This window comes from Neolamprologus brichardi, chromosome 7 (assembly GCF_056152115.1).
Source record: "Neolamprologus brichardi isolate AB-2024 chromosome 7, ASM5615211v1, whole genome shotgun sequence".
NCBI lineage: Eukaryota > Metazoa > Chordata > Actinopteri > Cichliformes > Cichlidae > Neolamprologus > Neolamprologus brichardi.
Genome location: NC_142110.1, coordinates 54,782,335 through 54,797,221, shown reverse-complemented (window position 1 = coordinate 54,797,221; position 14,887 = coordinate 54,782,335). Strand labels below are relative to the sequence as shown.

Genomic DNA, 14,887 nt, shown 5'->3' with positions numbered 1-14,887 from the left:
AAAGAGCATTTACAGTGCAGTATTCAGTTACAAAATGGGTGACTTTCAGTATTTGTACTTCATTCCCTACTTTGCGTTGTACTTTGTAGAAAGAAAAAAAACCTTGAGCAGCTCAACATGCTAATCACACTAATGCATGTACTTAGTCATTCAACTACTGTAACGCTGTAGTTTATTTTAGGGCTTAATGAAGATTTAAATACAACCACAATTGTAAACTGGAGGAAGTAATGCAAAAAAGGACTTTAAATATACAAATATACATACATAGCCAACATAAAACATAAAGATGCTAAATTACACACAAGAAGAGTGAGCGCGGTGTGCATCTCTAATGGGCCCAATATAGGCCATGAAAAGCGCAGCCGACACCAGTGTATGGTTTTTAAAGCAAATTTAATGATATATCAGTACAGATGCTCAGAAATGATAGAAATACATATGTTGAAACAGACTGAAAAAAAATGGTTGTCAGGAAAAAAAACTCTTAAAAAATTCGCGATTTTTTTTGCTTCCGGTTTTCACCTCCTATTTCAATTGAATTTTATTTATACAGCGTCAAATCACGACAACAGGCGCCTCAAGGCGCTTTATATGATAAGGTAGACTACAATAATACATAAAGAGAAAAAACACAACAGTCATATGACCCCCACCCCCTCCCCTCCGCCATGAACAAACACGCACAGTGTTGCCAACTCCTCAGTAAGGAAAATCGCTATTGGCTGTCCTAAAAGTCGCTAGAAGTCGCTAAATGACGTCATCATCTAATTTGCATAATTGGTCATGCTAATGTAATTGTAACCTACGCTGCTGGAGAGAGAAATAACATCGTGGACGAGACATAAAGTGAGCAAAAACGTCCTAAATGCATTTAGAATTTATTTAGAACTACAAATTAAATTTCTTTTAGCAAGTATTGTTTTTTGTAATGTCACAATTCCAACCCTGCTCCTTTACCCGGGCTTGGACCGGCAAAAGTGACCCGAAATAGGCGCTCTGGTGGAGTTACTTTGTGTGTGTGTGTTTATAAGTAGTTTTAAACCTGATCCACAAAACAGCATAAGAGTAAAAGAACTGACTGCGTTACAGCACCCGCTGCTTGTTGAGAGTAAAAGCGATCTGCGCTTTCACGTCTTTTTTTAGCGACTTTTTTTCTAAAAAAGAGTCACTAGGGGGTCTGAAAACTCGCTAAATATAGCGACAAAGTCGCTAAGTTGGCAACACTGCACGCACACCAGCGCTTTTGTGGCGGTTGTGTCTAAACAGCGACACCTGCCGTTCAGGAGAATACTGCAGGGAGTACTCGCGCCCTCAGCTCTGGAATAAATGGTACCGACGTCACTGTTTGCGGCCAGTGTAAACGGGCCCATTACATTACAGTCTCCGGCAGCAGAGCAGCCCGCCTCCTCTGGATTGTGGACCAATGACTTGGACGCCTCTACATCTCGTCTGCCTCTCAACCCGCGTTCAGCCCCTCGCATGACGTAACGCCCAATCTGAAAGTGCAATGGCGATATTGGACAATAACAGCCATCGCGCTTGGGGTCCACATCTATATTATGTGGCTAAGGTTCAAGAAAACACCTCCAGCCGGCTGCAAAACCACATATAATATCGGCACAGAGCGCGAGCGTCAACCTGCGACCAGGAAAGGTGATCTCCCAGCCTCTGCACGCGATGACAGCTTAGAATAAATCGCTGGTGAGTCCAAACTCTGCTGATTGCAACAGCATTCGCCAAAGGGGAAAAAAAGGCTTTTCCAGTAAATGGTCTCTTGCAGGCAGCAAGCCTGAGATTTCAAAGGGGCGTGGCGGTATGCTGGGTACTACTTCTGACTAACGGATGCTGATAGCTTAGCAACAGCGACGGGGAAGGAGAGCAGAGACAATGGATGTGCCATTTGTCAGCATCGTTACTGGGCAGGCTGAGCTGAGCGCGTGTTTGCTGGACTAGAGAGAGAGACACGATCCTCGCCACTTTGTTCCAAGTGAGCAGCAAGGAGCCGTGGATGCAGAGTGGAAATGTAAACAAAGGGTGTGGGCCTTCCAGCTGGCCTGTGATGCTCTGCCACACACATGAGCATCATGTAGTCATGTCAAGAAGAAGGCCAGCCAGCACTGGATCACAGCTGCTCCAGAGCCCCGGAAACCCAGGGGTCCCAAACATTATACTGGGTCTCTGCAATAGTTTTCAAGCTGCCAGCTTTTATTTGCCGTGCTGGATTGCTTTTCTATTGTTGAGCAAGCTATTTTAAATTTCATTGCCTTGGACTTAAGGACAGTCTAAAACGATTTTCACTATTTTTGACATTTTATAGATCAAACAGCAATGCTTCCTTCATTTTAAATAGCTTTAATAGCCGTGCAAACATCAGTAAGCCATAGTTAACACTGCATTAATTAGTTTATCTGAATTCAAAAGTACAACATTAAAGTTATATTTGTATTGTTTTATAGCAAAGCCACTGAAATACGCTCACATCATAAAACTCTTCAGATTGTTTGGTTACAATAATTCTTGTCCCTGCGTCCACCAAACTTTTAGGTCAATGAGTTAAAATCCTAAGATTTTATATATATCTTATTGTGCTTGGAATAAAAATAAAACAATGTTTCCATCCATCCACCTGTTCATTCCTCTATTTATCCATCCACTGGATTGGTTGGGCTTAAGTCTACCTCACCCATCATATAGCAAGAAGTAGGATACACCCTGGACAGGTTGCCCGTCTGTCGCAGGGGGAACGCAGACAATCACTTACATTTACTGCTGATTTAGTTAACCCTGTATTTGGACTGTGGCAGTACACCACTGACTGAACACACTGAACCCACACAGAGAGAGGACCTTATGAGGTGATGGTGCTAACCACTGTGCTGCCCTGAAAGACATGTTTATTACTTAAAAGTAACAACAGCACCCACAGTATAAAGGTAACAAAGTAACATCCATGTAAATGCCATTGTATTCCAATGAGAAAACTTCTATTAGTCACTTGGCCTGTCAGGTGGTTTTAAATTTGTGGCTAATCAAAAGGATAATGAATGTGAATATAAAGGCATGGGTTAAATACCAACCAGAAAATGCAATCCTGGACTTTTAATGGCCATATGAATATTGAAACTTGGTTTTTAAGATGTAGAGTATTGGTTCCCTTTTGGGTGTGATTAAAAAAAACAATGACAATCCAAATGGACTCTGAAACTGTTGCACCTCCCAGGCTTGACATTTCGCTTGTTTCCTAGGTGTGACGTGTGAACAGACACCATGGCCACACAGGAACCGTCCCCTCCTTCATCCATGGAGAGCAATAAGCCCGGCTTCCCCAAGAAGATCCTGGGCAACAAGCTAGAGGACAAACACCTGTGCAACTGCTGCCACAATATCCTCAGACGGCCTTTCCAAGCCCAGTGTGGACATCGCTTCTGTTCCTACTGCTTTAACAGGACTGTGAGGTGAGGAGTGGAATGGCCAAAGGCTAAAATAAGTGCTTTGGAAGTGATTGTAAATATTTAGATTTAAAAAAAAAAAACTTTAATCATTTTATTTATAGTAATGTTGCTCATTCTCCTTTGTTCAGTTTCAGGGAGCTGCTTTTAGCTTTTAGAGCTTCTATCGGGCTAAGAGAAATGAAAAAGTTAATTACTACTTAAATGATTCTAATCCAGCACTATTTAATTCCAGCAGTAATTAGCGCTCAACTGGTAATAAATTAGTGCTTACACTGGATTAGTGTTATTAGTGTCCCACTGAAGTGGGAGACTGATGTGTCACTGATTCTTTGTGTGTTGCTTATTCTTTGTCAAAAGCTGTAAAACCACATTGTTAGCGGTTCGATATTTTTTGAGTGGATCTCTTTGCTTTGACACCATTGATGCATCTCTGTAAAATATCTTCGATGACAGAGACTTGATCATATTTGGATGAGGGCGTGGAGCTGAAAGTAATCAGCTGAAGCTAACGAGCTTGATTTGCAGTGTTCTTCCATAGACTGGATGGGTCGGCTGTAGGACAGAATCCTGCCTAACATGGCATAAAATGCTAGATTTTTACTCATGAGCCCAGTGGACAGAATGTTAGCATAAATAACCATGAACTGACTCTATTACTGTTCTGATAAAGTACATTAAAAAATGCACCAAAAGCACAAACATGATCGGGAGCTGCTAATATTATTTATATCTTTAAAGTGCGTGTAAATCAGCAGCTAAATCTTTAACTCATAATTTAAGTTGTCATAGCATATATCAGTAGCATAAATTATTGGCTATGTTGTTGTTTAATTGCAGTAATGGACCTCAGAAATGCAATGCTTGCATCAAAGAGGATATTTTTGAGGACCCTACCTCGATTTTAAAACAAGGATGTGTGAGTACTCTTTTTCGATTACTTTTTAAAAAATTTAACGAATCACCTTGATTTGAATCGGTGAAAGATTAAAAGAAACAGAGCAGAAAACAAGCTCCTGAAGTTAAAATATGTCTGACGTGAGCTCTGCGTGTTGCCCTGTTTACATCATGTGCAGTCTGTGCAGTAGTAACAGCAGCGTGGTGATGCTGGTGATTATGAGTTTCAGCTACTGCTTAGATAATATAATCATCACCAAATCATATCATATGTAAACTTACAGTAAAGTAACTGCATGTGTTGAATGTGCAGCTTTTCTGACACTGATGAACACAGCAGCTGGACATGCGTTTCACAGATGCAGCTCAACAGCAGATCCCTTTTTATTTTCTCTCGTTTTTTTCAGGCTTTTCCAGACAACGCGGTTCGAAGGGAAGTTGAAAATCTGCCAGCTGTTTGTATCAATGAAAACTGCACTTGGAAAGGAAGTATAAAGGAGTACGAGGTGAGGCGACTTTATTTCCTTCACTTGTTTTTCAGTAACCAGGTAGCCTAATGTTTTGTCTTTGTCACTTTGAAACGCTCGCTAGCCCCGCCTTGCATGGAGAGTACTGTGTGCATGAGACAAAGCCTTTCCAGCCTTGGCGCTCTTCTTGAGCAACCATAATCTGGATTGCAAACAGATGTTTAACAGAGTTTCTACAGCAGCCTGTGGGAGGTGGAAATGAGGCTGGTGCATTTATGAAACGGTGTAAAGGAGGCATTTGGATAATCTGGGAATGTGCAAACGGAGCAGATATTTCTACTGCTTTCAAGAAGTGGGAGGAAAAATCGATAAAGCATAGTATCACAAATTGTGACATTGCATCAATACAGGGACACCAAATTTTTTGATTAAATAAATAAATAAAAAAAAACCCAGAAATACTACGAACAAGAGGACTCATCTCATGCACCATCAGCGTTAGCCGAGCAATCTTACATTAAGTCAACTCAGCCAACAACAACACTGGAATCACTCAGCTTGACAAAGCTACCAATGCTCTTAATACATAGCAAGCTGGTGGCTCAGTCATGTGAGTAAAAATAGGACAGCAACCTCCTTGCATAAAAAAACAAAACAAAAAACTTGTACTGACTAAGCAGTTACCCAGAGCTTGCAGGTGCTGAACACTTACGAGCACTTTTGATTGCAAGGCCATTGCACAGGCCACCTGATAGCAGGCAACCTTTCTGCAAACAGTCACAGTCTGACTTGGACTGATTACAGTCACTCAGAGATTGTCGAAGGTTTGCAAATAATTGCTGTCTATTTATATAAAGGCAGATTGCCAACATGTTGCCATCAGTCTGAATGAGGCTACGTCCACACGTACCCGGGTATTTTTGAAAACGCAGATTTTTCTATGCGTTTGCACCTTTCGTCCACACGGAAACGGCGTTTTTGGTCACTGAAAACGGATATTTTTGAAAACTCAGAAAACGCAGCGTCAAAGGTGTGCGCATTTTTTGACGTCACACTGTGCCCCAAGTTATTGTTTTGGTGAAATGAATTTCTACAATACTATTAATGTTAATTGTACTCTCTGCAGTGTTTAAATGCTTACATATACACACACAGTTACTGTCCCTCTACACATACGACTCGGTTCTGCTTCTATGCCCCAGCTTTGTTTACTTTTTCCCACCGAGGCTTCTAGACTTCTGATTGGCCAACATTTCTACACGGTTAGGAATATATCGCCACCTGTTGCTTTGGCATGTTCCTAGCAGCGTTTTCCTTTATTTCTGCCTTTACGTGTGGACGGGATTATTTTTTAAAACGAAAACGGAAAATATCCGTTTTCAAAAACACCCGTGTACGTGTGGACGTAGCCTGAGTCAACAAGCACAACTTAAAGGGACTCGACTCAACTGGTTGTATTCTGGTTATGGTTTTAGAAAATCATAAAATCATGGGGTTTGCGGTCATTTCCATGTGTGCTGTTTTCCACAGCATAGAATGAAAACAAAGACATCAACACTATAAAATAACAAAAATAAAACCTGCTGTACAGAGCGCCTAGTGTAAAAATGTACACAGAGCAAAATGTGTGTCATATTTTACTTTGCACACATTCCCAGACTTGTGACAGAATCACAAGTAGTGACATTTAGTGGACTTTCTTGCCCTCTTCGTGCATTTGAAACCATCAGCTGGTTTGTTTGGGTGGCAGGCAGGTTCCAGTAGACTACCTCGCAGCTGTGGATGAAGTTCAATGGGAATAATGGCCACGGTGCAAATAAAACTTGTACAGCTTGTTGTTTAGATTTGAAAAACAGCACAATCAAGTTAAACAACTTAAATCCAGTCTCCTCCGTATCACATGTCCAGCAGCTGCCTTTAGACAAATGCATACATTAGATAAACATATCGCTGCCACACTTCCTGTCTTTATATCTACCAGTTTCTTTGTGGGAAATTGTGTTTGCATGTTTTTCTTTGGTCTCTGGGGGCCGTAACATCTGCAGCTGTTGTTCTCCTTCTTGTGGCTGAAGATGGTTCTTTATAGCTATGGTTTTTACCTTTGGACTCATCGTCCTGTTACAGAATGGTACTGTTGCGTGAAGGATAAGACTCTAAACATCTAACATTGTTAAAGCTACAGTGCTGTTCTGTGTGTAGACAAATAAGCCTCCCAGCGCAGTACAGAGGTTACCATTCTGCCACAGCACCTCAGCATAAGCTCCCACTTTCCACAGATGAACCACGAGGGGAAATGCGAGTTCATGATCATCCCCTGCCCTTCCTGCAAAGAACGAATCCGCTTCAATGAACAGGAGCGCCATAATGAGCGAGAGTGCCCTGAGAGGACGCTCAACTGCAAGTACTGCAAGGAGCCGTTCCACTTTAAGAATATCAAGGTTGGAAATGATTTATTTAGACCAAAGATGCTCGTCGGGGCCTGTGCGGCAGATCAGAGCAGCTATTTGTGTGGCATTAAAAGAAACGCTGCTGCCTTTTCGTTTTTTTCAGGCTCATGATGAGATCTGCCCCAAGTACCCGATGATCTGTGAAGGCTGTGCCAAGAAGAAAATACCCAGAGAAAAGGTAAATCTGAGACCAACGTGCAGAAAAGGTGGAAGCATTATGTTGTAAAACTGACCATAGGCCATGTAGCTGCTGTACACTCTCTCTTTTTCACTAATCAAATGTGATGGCAGAGAGTATGCAACTGAGCTTCTGAAAATAATGAATGCACTTTGTCATGTTTATTTATGTTTAATAAAAAAGAAACTGAAGATATTCAGACTAAAATGAGCAAACAAATTTGAAGATGCAATATGTAAAATGTCACAAGATACAAAGTAACAAATATAAGAAGAAAAAGGCACAACTGATTCATCACTCGCTGTTAATACACAGCAGATGGAAAATCATTTATATCGATTGTTAGAAATTGACTATTTTATTTCTTTTGTTTCCCAGTATGTGGACCATATCAAATTCTGCAGCAAATTCAGAACTCCATGTCGATTTCATGTGGTGGGATGCGATATGTCTGTAAGTAGCCCGATTGTTTTCTCAATAACGAATTCAGTATTTGAGCACACAGTCAGCTACGAGACTATAGGAGCGAAAACATCATCTGAACCAAGACGAGGAGGAGTGAGGAGGTATCTTTTTTCCAGTGACTGTATATAAAAGATGAACAGAGCCACTGTGATGTCACAACTTGGTTTGTAGACTATTGATTTGAAACTTTGAGCATTAAGGATGGCCATCCTGCTTAGTTCTTTAAAAACACAAGTGCTAGTTAGCCAGTTTGGTTAGCAGTGTTATTCGTTGTAATGTTTGGGATTGAAATTGTTATTGGAAAAACTATCGTGGCCTTGAGAAGTCACTGCAACTTAGGAAAACACCAGCAAATAGAAAACCGCCACAAAAACACACAAAACACAGTGGAAGTTGAAAAAAATGCTGCTAATACTCAACAGGACAAGCTAGTAAACGGCTAATAGTAGACAGTAGACTATTATATGTTCTTAGTGAGAGATTGTATGTTTTGAATTAAAAAAATAAAAACAGGAGTTTACAATACATTGGTGGAAATGAATCATGTTACATTAAATATGACTTGAAATGAGCAACAAATGAGTTAAGACTATGTTAGATTTACTGTTCTCCTTCAGTAATTACTCTGTGCATTCATATATTGTTTCTGGTGTCTGTTGCACTTTTGCAGGTGGAGAAGGAAAAGATTCATGACCATGAGCGCGCATATGCCTATGAGCACCTCAATCTTCTGCTGCATTACATTATGGGCATGAAAGTTAGCATGGAGGGCCTACAGCCCCAGGGACTGGAAGTAGCCGGACACAAACTGGTGGAACTCCAACAATCCCTCAAGGAACTCGAGGCCAGAGTCTCCCAGCTCAGCACCACCTCCTCTGGGCCTCCCGTGCAGGGAGCCGCCGCCGCCGCATCCTCATCATCTTCCAGCTCTGGACCTCCTGGTCCACCTGCTTCAGTTCCTCTACCTCCACCTCCCACTCTGCCTCCCACTCTCTCTGTGTCCACATCCTTCACGCCTCTGCCCAGCTCTGTGGGCGCAGCGCTGGAGCTCCAGCTTCACAGCGAGAAAACCAAGGTGGCCGAGCTCGGCCGCAGGTGCACGGAACTGGAAGTCAAAGCTGGCACGTTCGAAAATGTGGTGTGCGTCCTGAACAGAGAGGTGGAGAGGTTCGCCACCACCATGGAAGCCAGCAACCGTCAGCATAAACTGGACCAGGATAAGATCGAGGCTCTGAGCAACAAGGTAAGCTCGAGCCATGACTGCAGCATTCCTTGTTCTCTGAGTTTTAACTCAGTCAAATCTGAACACACAACAATGGACTGTTCATTTTTAGATTCACCGTTACTTTTTCTTCCGTATCGATGTAATCCAGAATCCTGGAGAGATCTTAGGTTGTGGTTGAATCTGTTTATTTGCATACAAAAAAAGGTGTGAATGGCTGATTTAAGGATAGGCGAGTCTGGCACACACAAAATACCTGCACAGATTTTACACTTCCGGTGTGTAAAGGCTGCTACTTTGAGAAAACTTGTTGCCTGCCAATTTATAAAATCCTAGAAAACCCAGGAAAAGGCAAAGTGATACTTTGAACAAACTCAGCCTTTTCAAAATATTTGTAGTTTCTTCCTTAAAGGCAGAGTGATGTTGATCACCTTGAATTGATGCTAATATGAATTAGTCATTTGTAATGTCTGAGCATGTTTGTGAAACCAACCAAAACAACTGCACTTTTAGTTGGTTATTCTCTCAGCCGCAGTTCAGTCACTGCTGGAAAATATCCAATTTAATGAATATGTTTTCCAGGTGCGACAGCTAGAGCGGACTGTGGGGCTGAAGGACCTGACGGTCGCAGAGATGGAGGGACGGCTGAGAGAAATGTCCGCCACCACCTTTGACGGCGTCTTTATCTGGAGGATTTCAGATTTTGCCAAAAAGAGACAAGATGCCATCGCAGGCCGAGCCCCTGCCATGTTCTCGCCCGGTAACACTGCACATTATCACGGTGTTGATCCAAAATCATCAGCCTAGAATACCAGGAGCATGATCAGTGAACTTGTTTGAGAAGAGCAGCAATAGATGCCTGCAAAATTAAAATCGTTGAAAAAGTTATTACTAAATTACTAGAAACTGTTTAGATGTCTTGTGCGAATAATTATTTTCTTTCCTGTTCTCTTCCAGCCTTCTATACCAGCAAGTACGGCTATAAGATGTGCCTACGGATCTATCTTAATGGAGATGGGACAGGGCGTGGCAGCCACTTGTCCTTGTTCTTTGTGGTGATGAGGGGGCTGAGTGATGCCCTGCTTAAATGGCCCTTCAACCAGAAGGTAAAAGACTAAGAAACAAGCAGGCATTCAAGTATCCCCTTCTGGTTGTTGAGCAGTCTACTGTTTTTGTTGTTCTTATTTCTTTAAGGACCACAGTGAGGTTTGTTCTGCTGAAACTTGCCTATTTTATCCCAACAGTAATCTCTTACTTATTTGACTTCCAGGTTACGCTGATGCTGCTGGACCAGAGCAACAGAGAGCACATCATCGATGCCTTTCGACCTGATGTCACTTCCTCCTCCTTCCAGAGACCCGTGAGCGAGATGAACATCGCCAGCGGCTGTCCACTCTTCTGCCCGCTCTCTAAGCTCGATGGCAAGAACACTTACATTCGTGACGACACCATCTTCATCAAGGCGATTGTGGACCTCACCGGCCTCTAGACGACCTCCATTGGGTGTTACAGTTTGGCAACCAGGCAGCTCTTTGACCATTAAAGGCTTCATTTTGGCTCAGTCGCGGTCCCTTTCAGGGCGCCATTTGGGCACCTTGCTGTCCCCCGCAGCTTTGGGGAGACAGACATGCTTGCGACAGTCTGCTGCATGTAGCTGCTCAGACCAGACGATGCAGGCATTCTTATACCTTGGTGGTCTCTGTGTGAGAACCCTCCCCTCCGTCATTGCTGTACATTTGGGTGCAAAACTTACTTTCTTAACATCACAGCATCACCATCCACGGTGATAAAGTGCCGTTTCGGTTCTGCACGCGAGTTTTCAGTTAGAGGAAGCAGGCAGCAGTGCGATGTAGTCAGAGCGGTGTTGAGCAGAAGCAGAGGGGAGTGAAAAGGTAGAACTGCGTCTTTGTTTTTCGTCCCCTGCTTTCGAAGGCTGGGGGATGTTGCAGAACATGCAGAGTGTGTTAGAGCAGGGCTGTAGATGTGTTTTATGTGATCACTCTGGTAAAGCTGGCAGTAGAATTATAATAGAGTTAGAGCGTGGCTTGATGCAGATTTTGCTTCCTCTTAAAGATTGTGGATATTGTGAGCGTCTCAGTTCCAGTGTGGAGTAAATTTGCATAGACAAACGTGGAGTTATGTTATGAATAAGATTACAGGCATTTCTTTTTATTTCTTCATTTCTTTTAAACAAAATGCATGCTGCTGGAGTTTTAAGTATAAAGTATAAAAATGCTCTTTTTTTGGGAGGGGGGGGGGGTTGTTTTGGTTTTTTCTTCAACTGAGCTTCACAAAGTTTCATCATTTGATATTAAACTTGTTAGTGATTTCTCCATCTGTGATGGTGGACATTGCCTGCATGTCTATGAAGCCAGGCTATTTACATGTAAAGTCAGTGTTGCGTATTTGTTCCTAATAAGGGGGTCGTGGTTCTGATTGGTGGTTTGGTACATCTGTGGAAGATACAGTGGAGTTACCAAGGAGTCAGGGCAGCTTGCCAGTCAAGCCTGAGGTGTAAAACTTACATGTGGTTTTGTCTCTGACAAACATACATCGCTGGAGTTTTTCCCAAGGATATGCTCACTAGCTCACATCTCAACACATAGTACCGTGCCCCACCACAGACTGAGGTCAACGCAGATTCCACGAAATGAAGGAATAGTATGTTCCTTGTTTTCTGTCCTTACAGTATACAGTGCGTATGTGTTTCTGCTGCTATATGATAGAATACTCATGTGAATTTAATATATATATATATATGTATATATATATATATATATATATATATATATATATATATATATATATATATATATATATATATATATATATATATATACATATGTCGGTGCAAATATAAATGAGCTATGTGTGTGGAGGTAGAGAGGATGGAGACAAGAGATTGTATTGTTGTGTTGTTGCAGATCGATGTTCAGCGCAGCCCCCGAATTTTTCGTTTTCCCTTTTCGTGCTCTTTCACCGATTTTCCCCACGGCACCACACATCGAACAAAAACTCTGGTTAAACTGGGATGCACTTTTTCAGCACGCATCCTGAGGTTTTAAGGTTCACGCTGGCCTGTTTGGAAACCAGTCTCGACCTGTATTGAAACCTCTCTGTGCATGGGAGGCTTCGATTCATATTCACTATGGAGTTTCACAGCGGCTTTCCTCGTGGGCCACGTGTGAATGCATTTATTTGTATTTGTTTGGATGAAAATACGTAGAATAGTTATTATGTTATATCTGGCGCCGCTTCCGTTCAACAGAAGCAGCTGCCTATATTCATAGCAATGTATAAATATGTATCTTTCATATCATAATGTTGAAATAATCTATATATCAATGTTAATATACACAAGAGGTTATAATAAACATAGTATTACTGAATACCTTATTAATTCTATATCTATATACCAACTTTTTGTTTGATGGTTTGAACAGGCCAGGACAACCCCTTTGTGACTTGTGATTCTTTCTAGAGTGCAATATATGATCATGTCTGTTAGGCTATACAGAGGTCACGCTCGACTCATTTGTTTACATTACCCATTCTGGCGCCGAAGAACCGCAACCCAATTCTCTGAGGAAATATGGTGCTTTCCTTGTCATAAATCATATGCTATTTTATCAGTAACATGAAAATCACAAGTCAGTAGCTATCCGTGAGGATTACTGGCTCTGTGGGCTTTTAGAAAGATCATTTTATTGCTGAGGAATTCTTGTTCCATACAGTGAGTTTATACTCTTATCTTAGAAACCTTTCAGTGAAGACTGAGCATGTAATAAAATAGGATTACATGGACTTTTTAAAGTGTTCTCGTAATGTGCCAAACTCAAATATTACCTCCATGTATGAACACTGTTGTACTGCAAGTTGAATTTTATGTTCTATGCTAAAATATGGTGCCAAATATGTTTCTATTTAATTTTCTATGAAGATGCGTGTGTGAGATTTTAATATGAGGCGTCATTACTTCTGTAAGCACCAGAGGAGCTGATTAATACTGTCCCATTTAAACTGTCCTCAGATGAGGTTTCTGAATGTAAGCTTTAATTAAGTTGGTTTTCCTTTTCAAAAAACACACAACAGCCGTTCTGTCTTGTGATGCAGTTGACTTGAACCAACTTTTTTTGTGCACTTTCTATCGTTTGTTTGTCCAGACAGGGTATTTTGTTGAGCGATTTATGTACCTTGAAATCAGAGCCATATGTATTCTGATGTTGATAATTGATGTATTACGCTGAAAAAAGGACATGCAGTATGTAATAAAGTGTGGTGGTTTCAGCCTGTGTTGATTTTTTAAAGTGCATCTTTAATAGAAAGTATAGAAAAAAGAGCATTTTGAATCTTCACTTAGCATTTTGATAATCAGCCTTGCCATTTTTTAGGGATAGATATTCTACATGTTCATAAAGTGCTATGGGTGGAACACTGAGACTCACCTTGTTAGTGAGAAGCAACAGGCTAATCAAATGCTAGCTTTTCACACACCAGAACTAAAGCACGATCTACTGGAAAGTCCTTACAACACTGCAGCCCATTACATTAGATAATTCGATCGCAATGCTCCAAAAGGCACCGACAGCACAAACACAGAGGAGAGCTCACTGACTACAATTAACAGAGGTGAGGCCTAGTGGACACCAAGTAGCTGTGAAACACACAGCAACTATGACTCGCTGGAGGGGGATTTGCACGTCAGTAGAGATCACACTGTGTGGAGTGGTTGTCTGATGCCACTAAGCACTGCTGTTTCAAGCTGAAAAGTACTGTTAACCTAATGAAAGATAAATTATTTCGAAAAAGAGAAACTCATCAGAATTCTCTTCTGCTTATTTATATCTTGTTGAATTGCAGTTAAGCACTGGGGCTTCCATCTGCAACAGAAAGACTTGCTATAAAGGGTTTTCTGAAGAAATGTTGTGATAACGGTTTGGCTTTGCAAGTTTGATAGAGAGGGACAGTCACACTTCCGTGTGAACATATTAATCCTAAACAGACTTTCATTCACTATGTTGTTGCAACCTGTGCTACATGATGAGCTGAGTCACTTTCGCATGTTTATCCTTAAAGTCTCCAACTAAAGGAAGCTGGTTCCTTTATTCCCTGTGGAGAGCTATGCGCAAACCTGAAATCATAATAAAACCCACTATATATATATATATATATATATATATATATATATATATATATATATACACACACACACACACACACACACACACACACACACACACACAAGGTAATCAGGCAATGACACACAGGAGGGAAGCACAGCTGATCCTAATTCACAAGCTGAACACAGTGATAACAGACACAGACCTTCAAAGTAAAACAGGAAATTCATAACACAAACTCAGGGACATGAACAAAGCACCGGGGATGACACAGGAAATAAACCTTAGGACTGGAGACCCTGAGAATGAAACCTACATACATGAAGAAATTAATATCAAATCAGATAATAATAATAAACATAATGACAAACACAAAACGCTGGGTCAACGACTCAGCAACATAACAGATTTTATAACAACTATTCAAGTTAAATGAGTCAGATCCCTTTGGGAGCCAGCCTCAAGTGGCCACTAGAGGAACACTGGCTTCATTTTTCAGCTCAGAAGAAGTGTTCTGTTAGACAGCCAACTAACTGTATCTTTACTGTATCTTTAAAAGTATTTAACAGTATAACAGTATGGAAAGTGTGGTGCATAACTTGCAAAGGATGGTAATGCAATGTAAGCTATAGTAGATGA

General features: G+C 41.3%; 1 protein-coding gene across 1 annotated transcript; it reads left to right on the top strand.

Moving 5' to 3' along the window:
• The first annotated feature begins 1,479 nt into the window (after positions 1 to 1,479).
• On the top strand, positions 1,480 to 11,861 carry LOC102795782 (TNF receptor-associated factor 2-like). Its single transcript, XM_006796887.3, has 11 exons — positions 1,480 to 1,704; positions 3,249 to 3,458; positions 4,293 to 4,371; positions 4,757 to 4,855; positions 7,093 to 7,254; positions 7,367 to 7,441; positions 7,820 to 7,894; positions 8,577 to 9,149; positions 9,711 to 9,888; positions 10,086 to 10,234; positions 10,399 to 11,861. The coding sequence occupies exons 2-11, from the start codon at positions 3,271 to 3,273 to the stop codon at positions 10,615 to 10,617; spliced, it is 1,797 nt and encodes a 598-aa protein (XP_006796950.2). The 5' UTR covers positions 1,480 to 1,704; positions 3,249 to 3,270; the 3' UTR covers positions 10,618 to 11,861.
• The last annotated feature ends 3,026 nt before the right edge of the window (positions 11,862 to 14,887 follow it).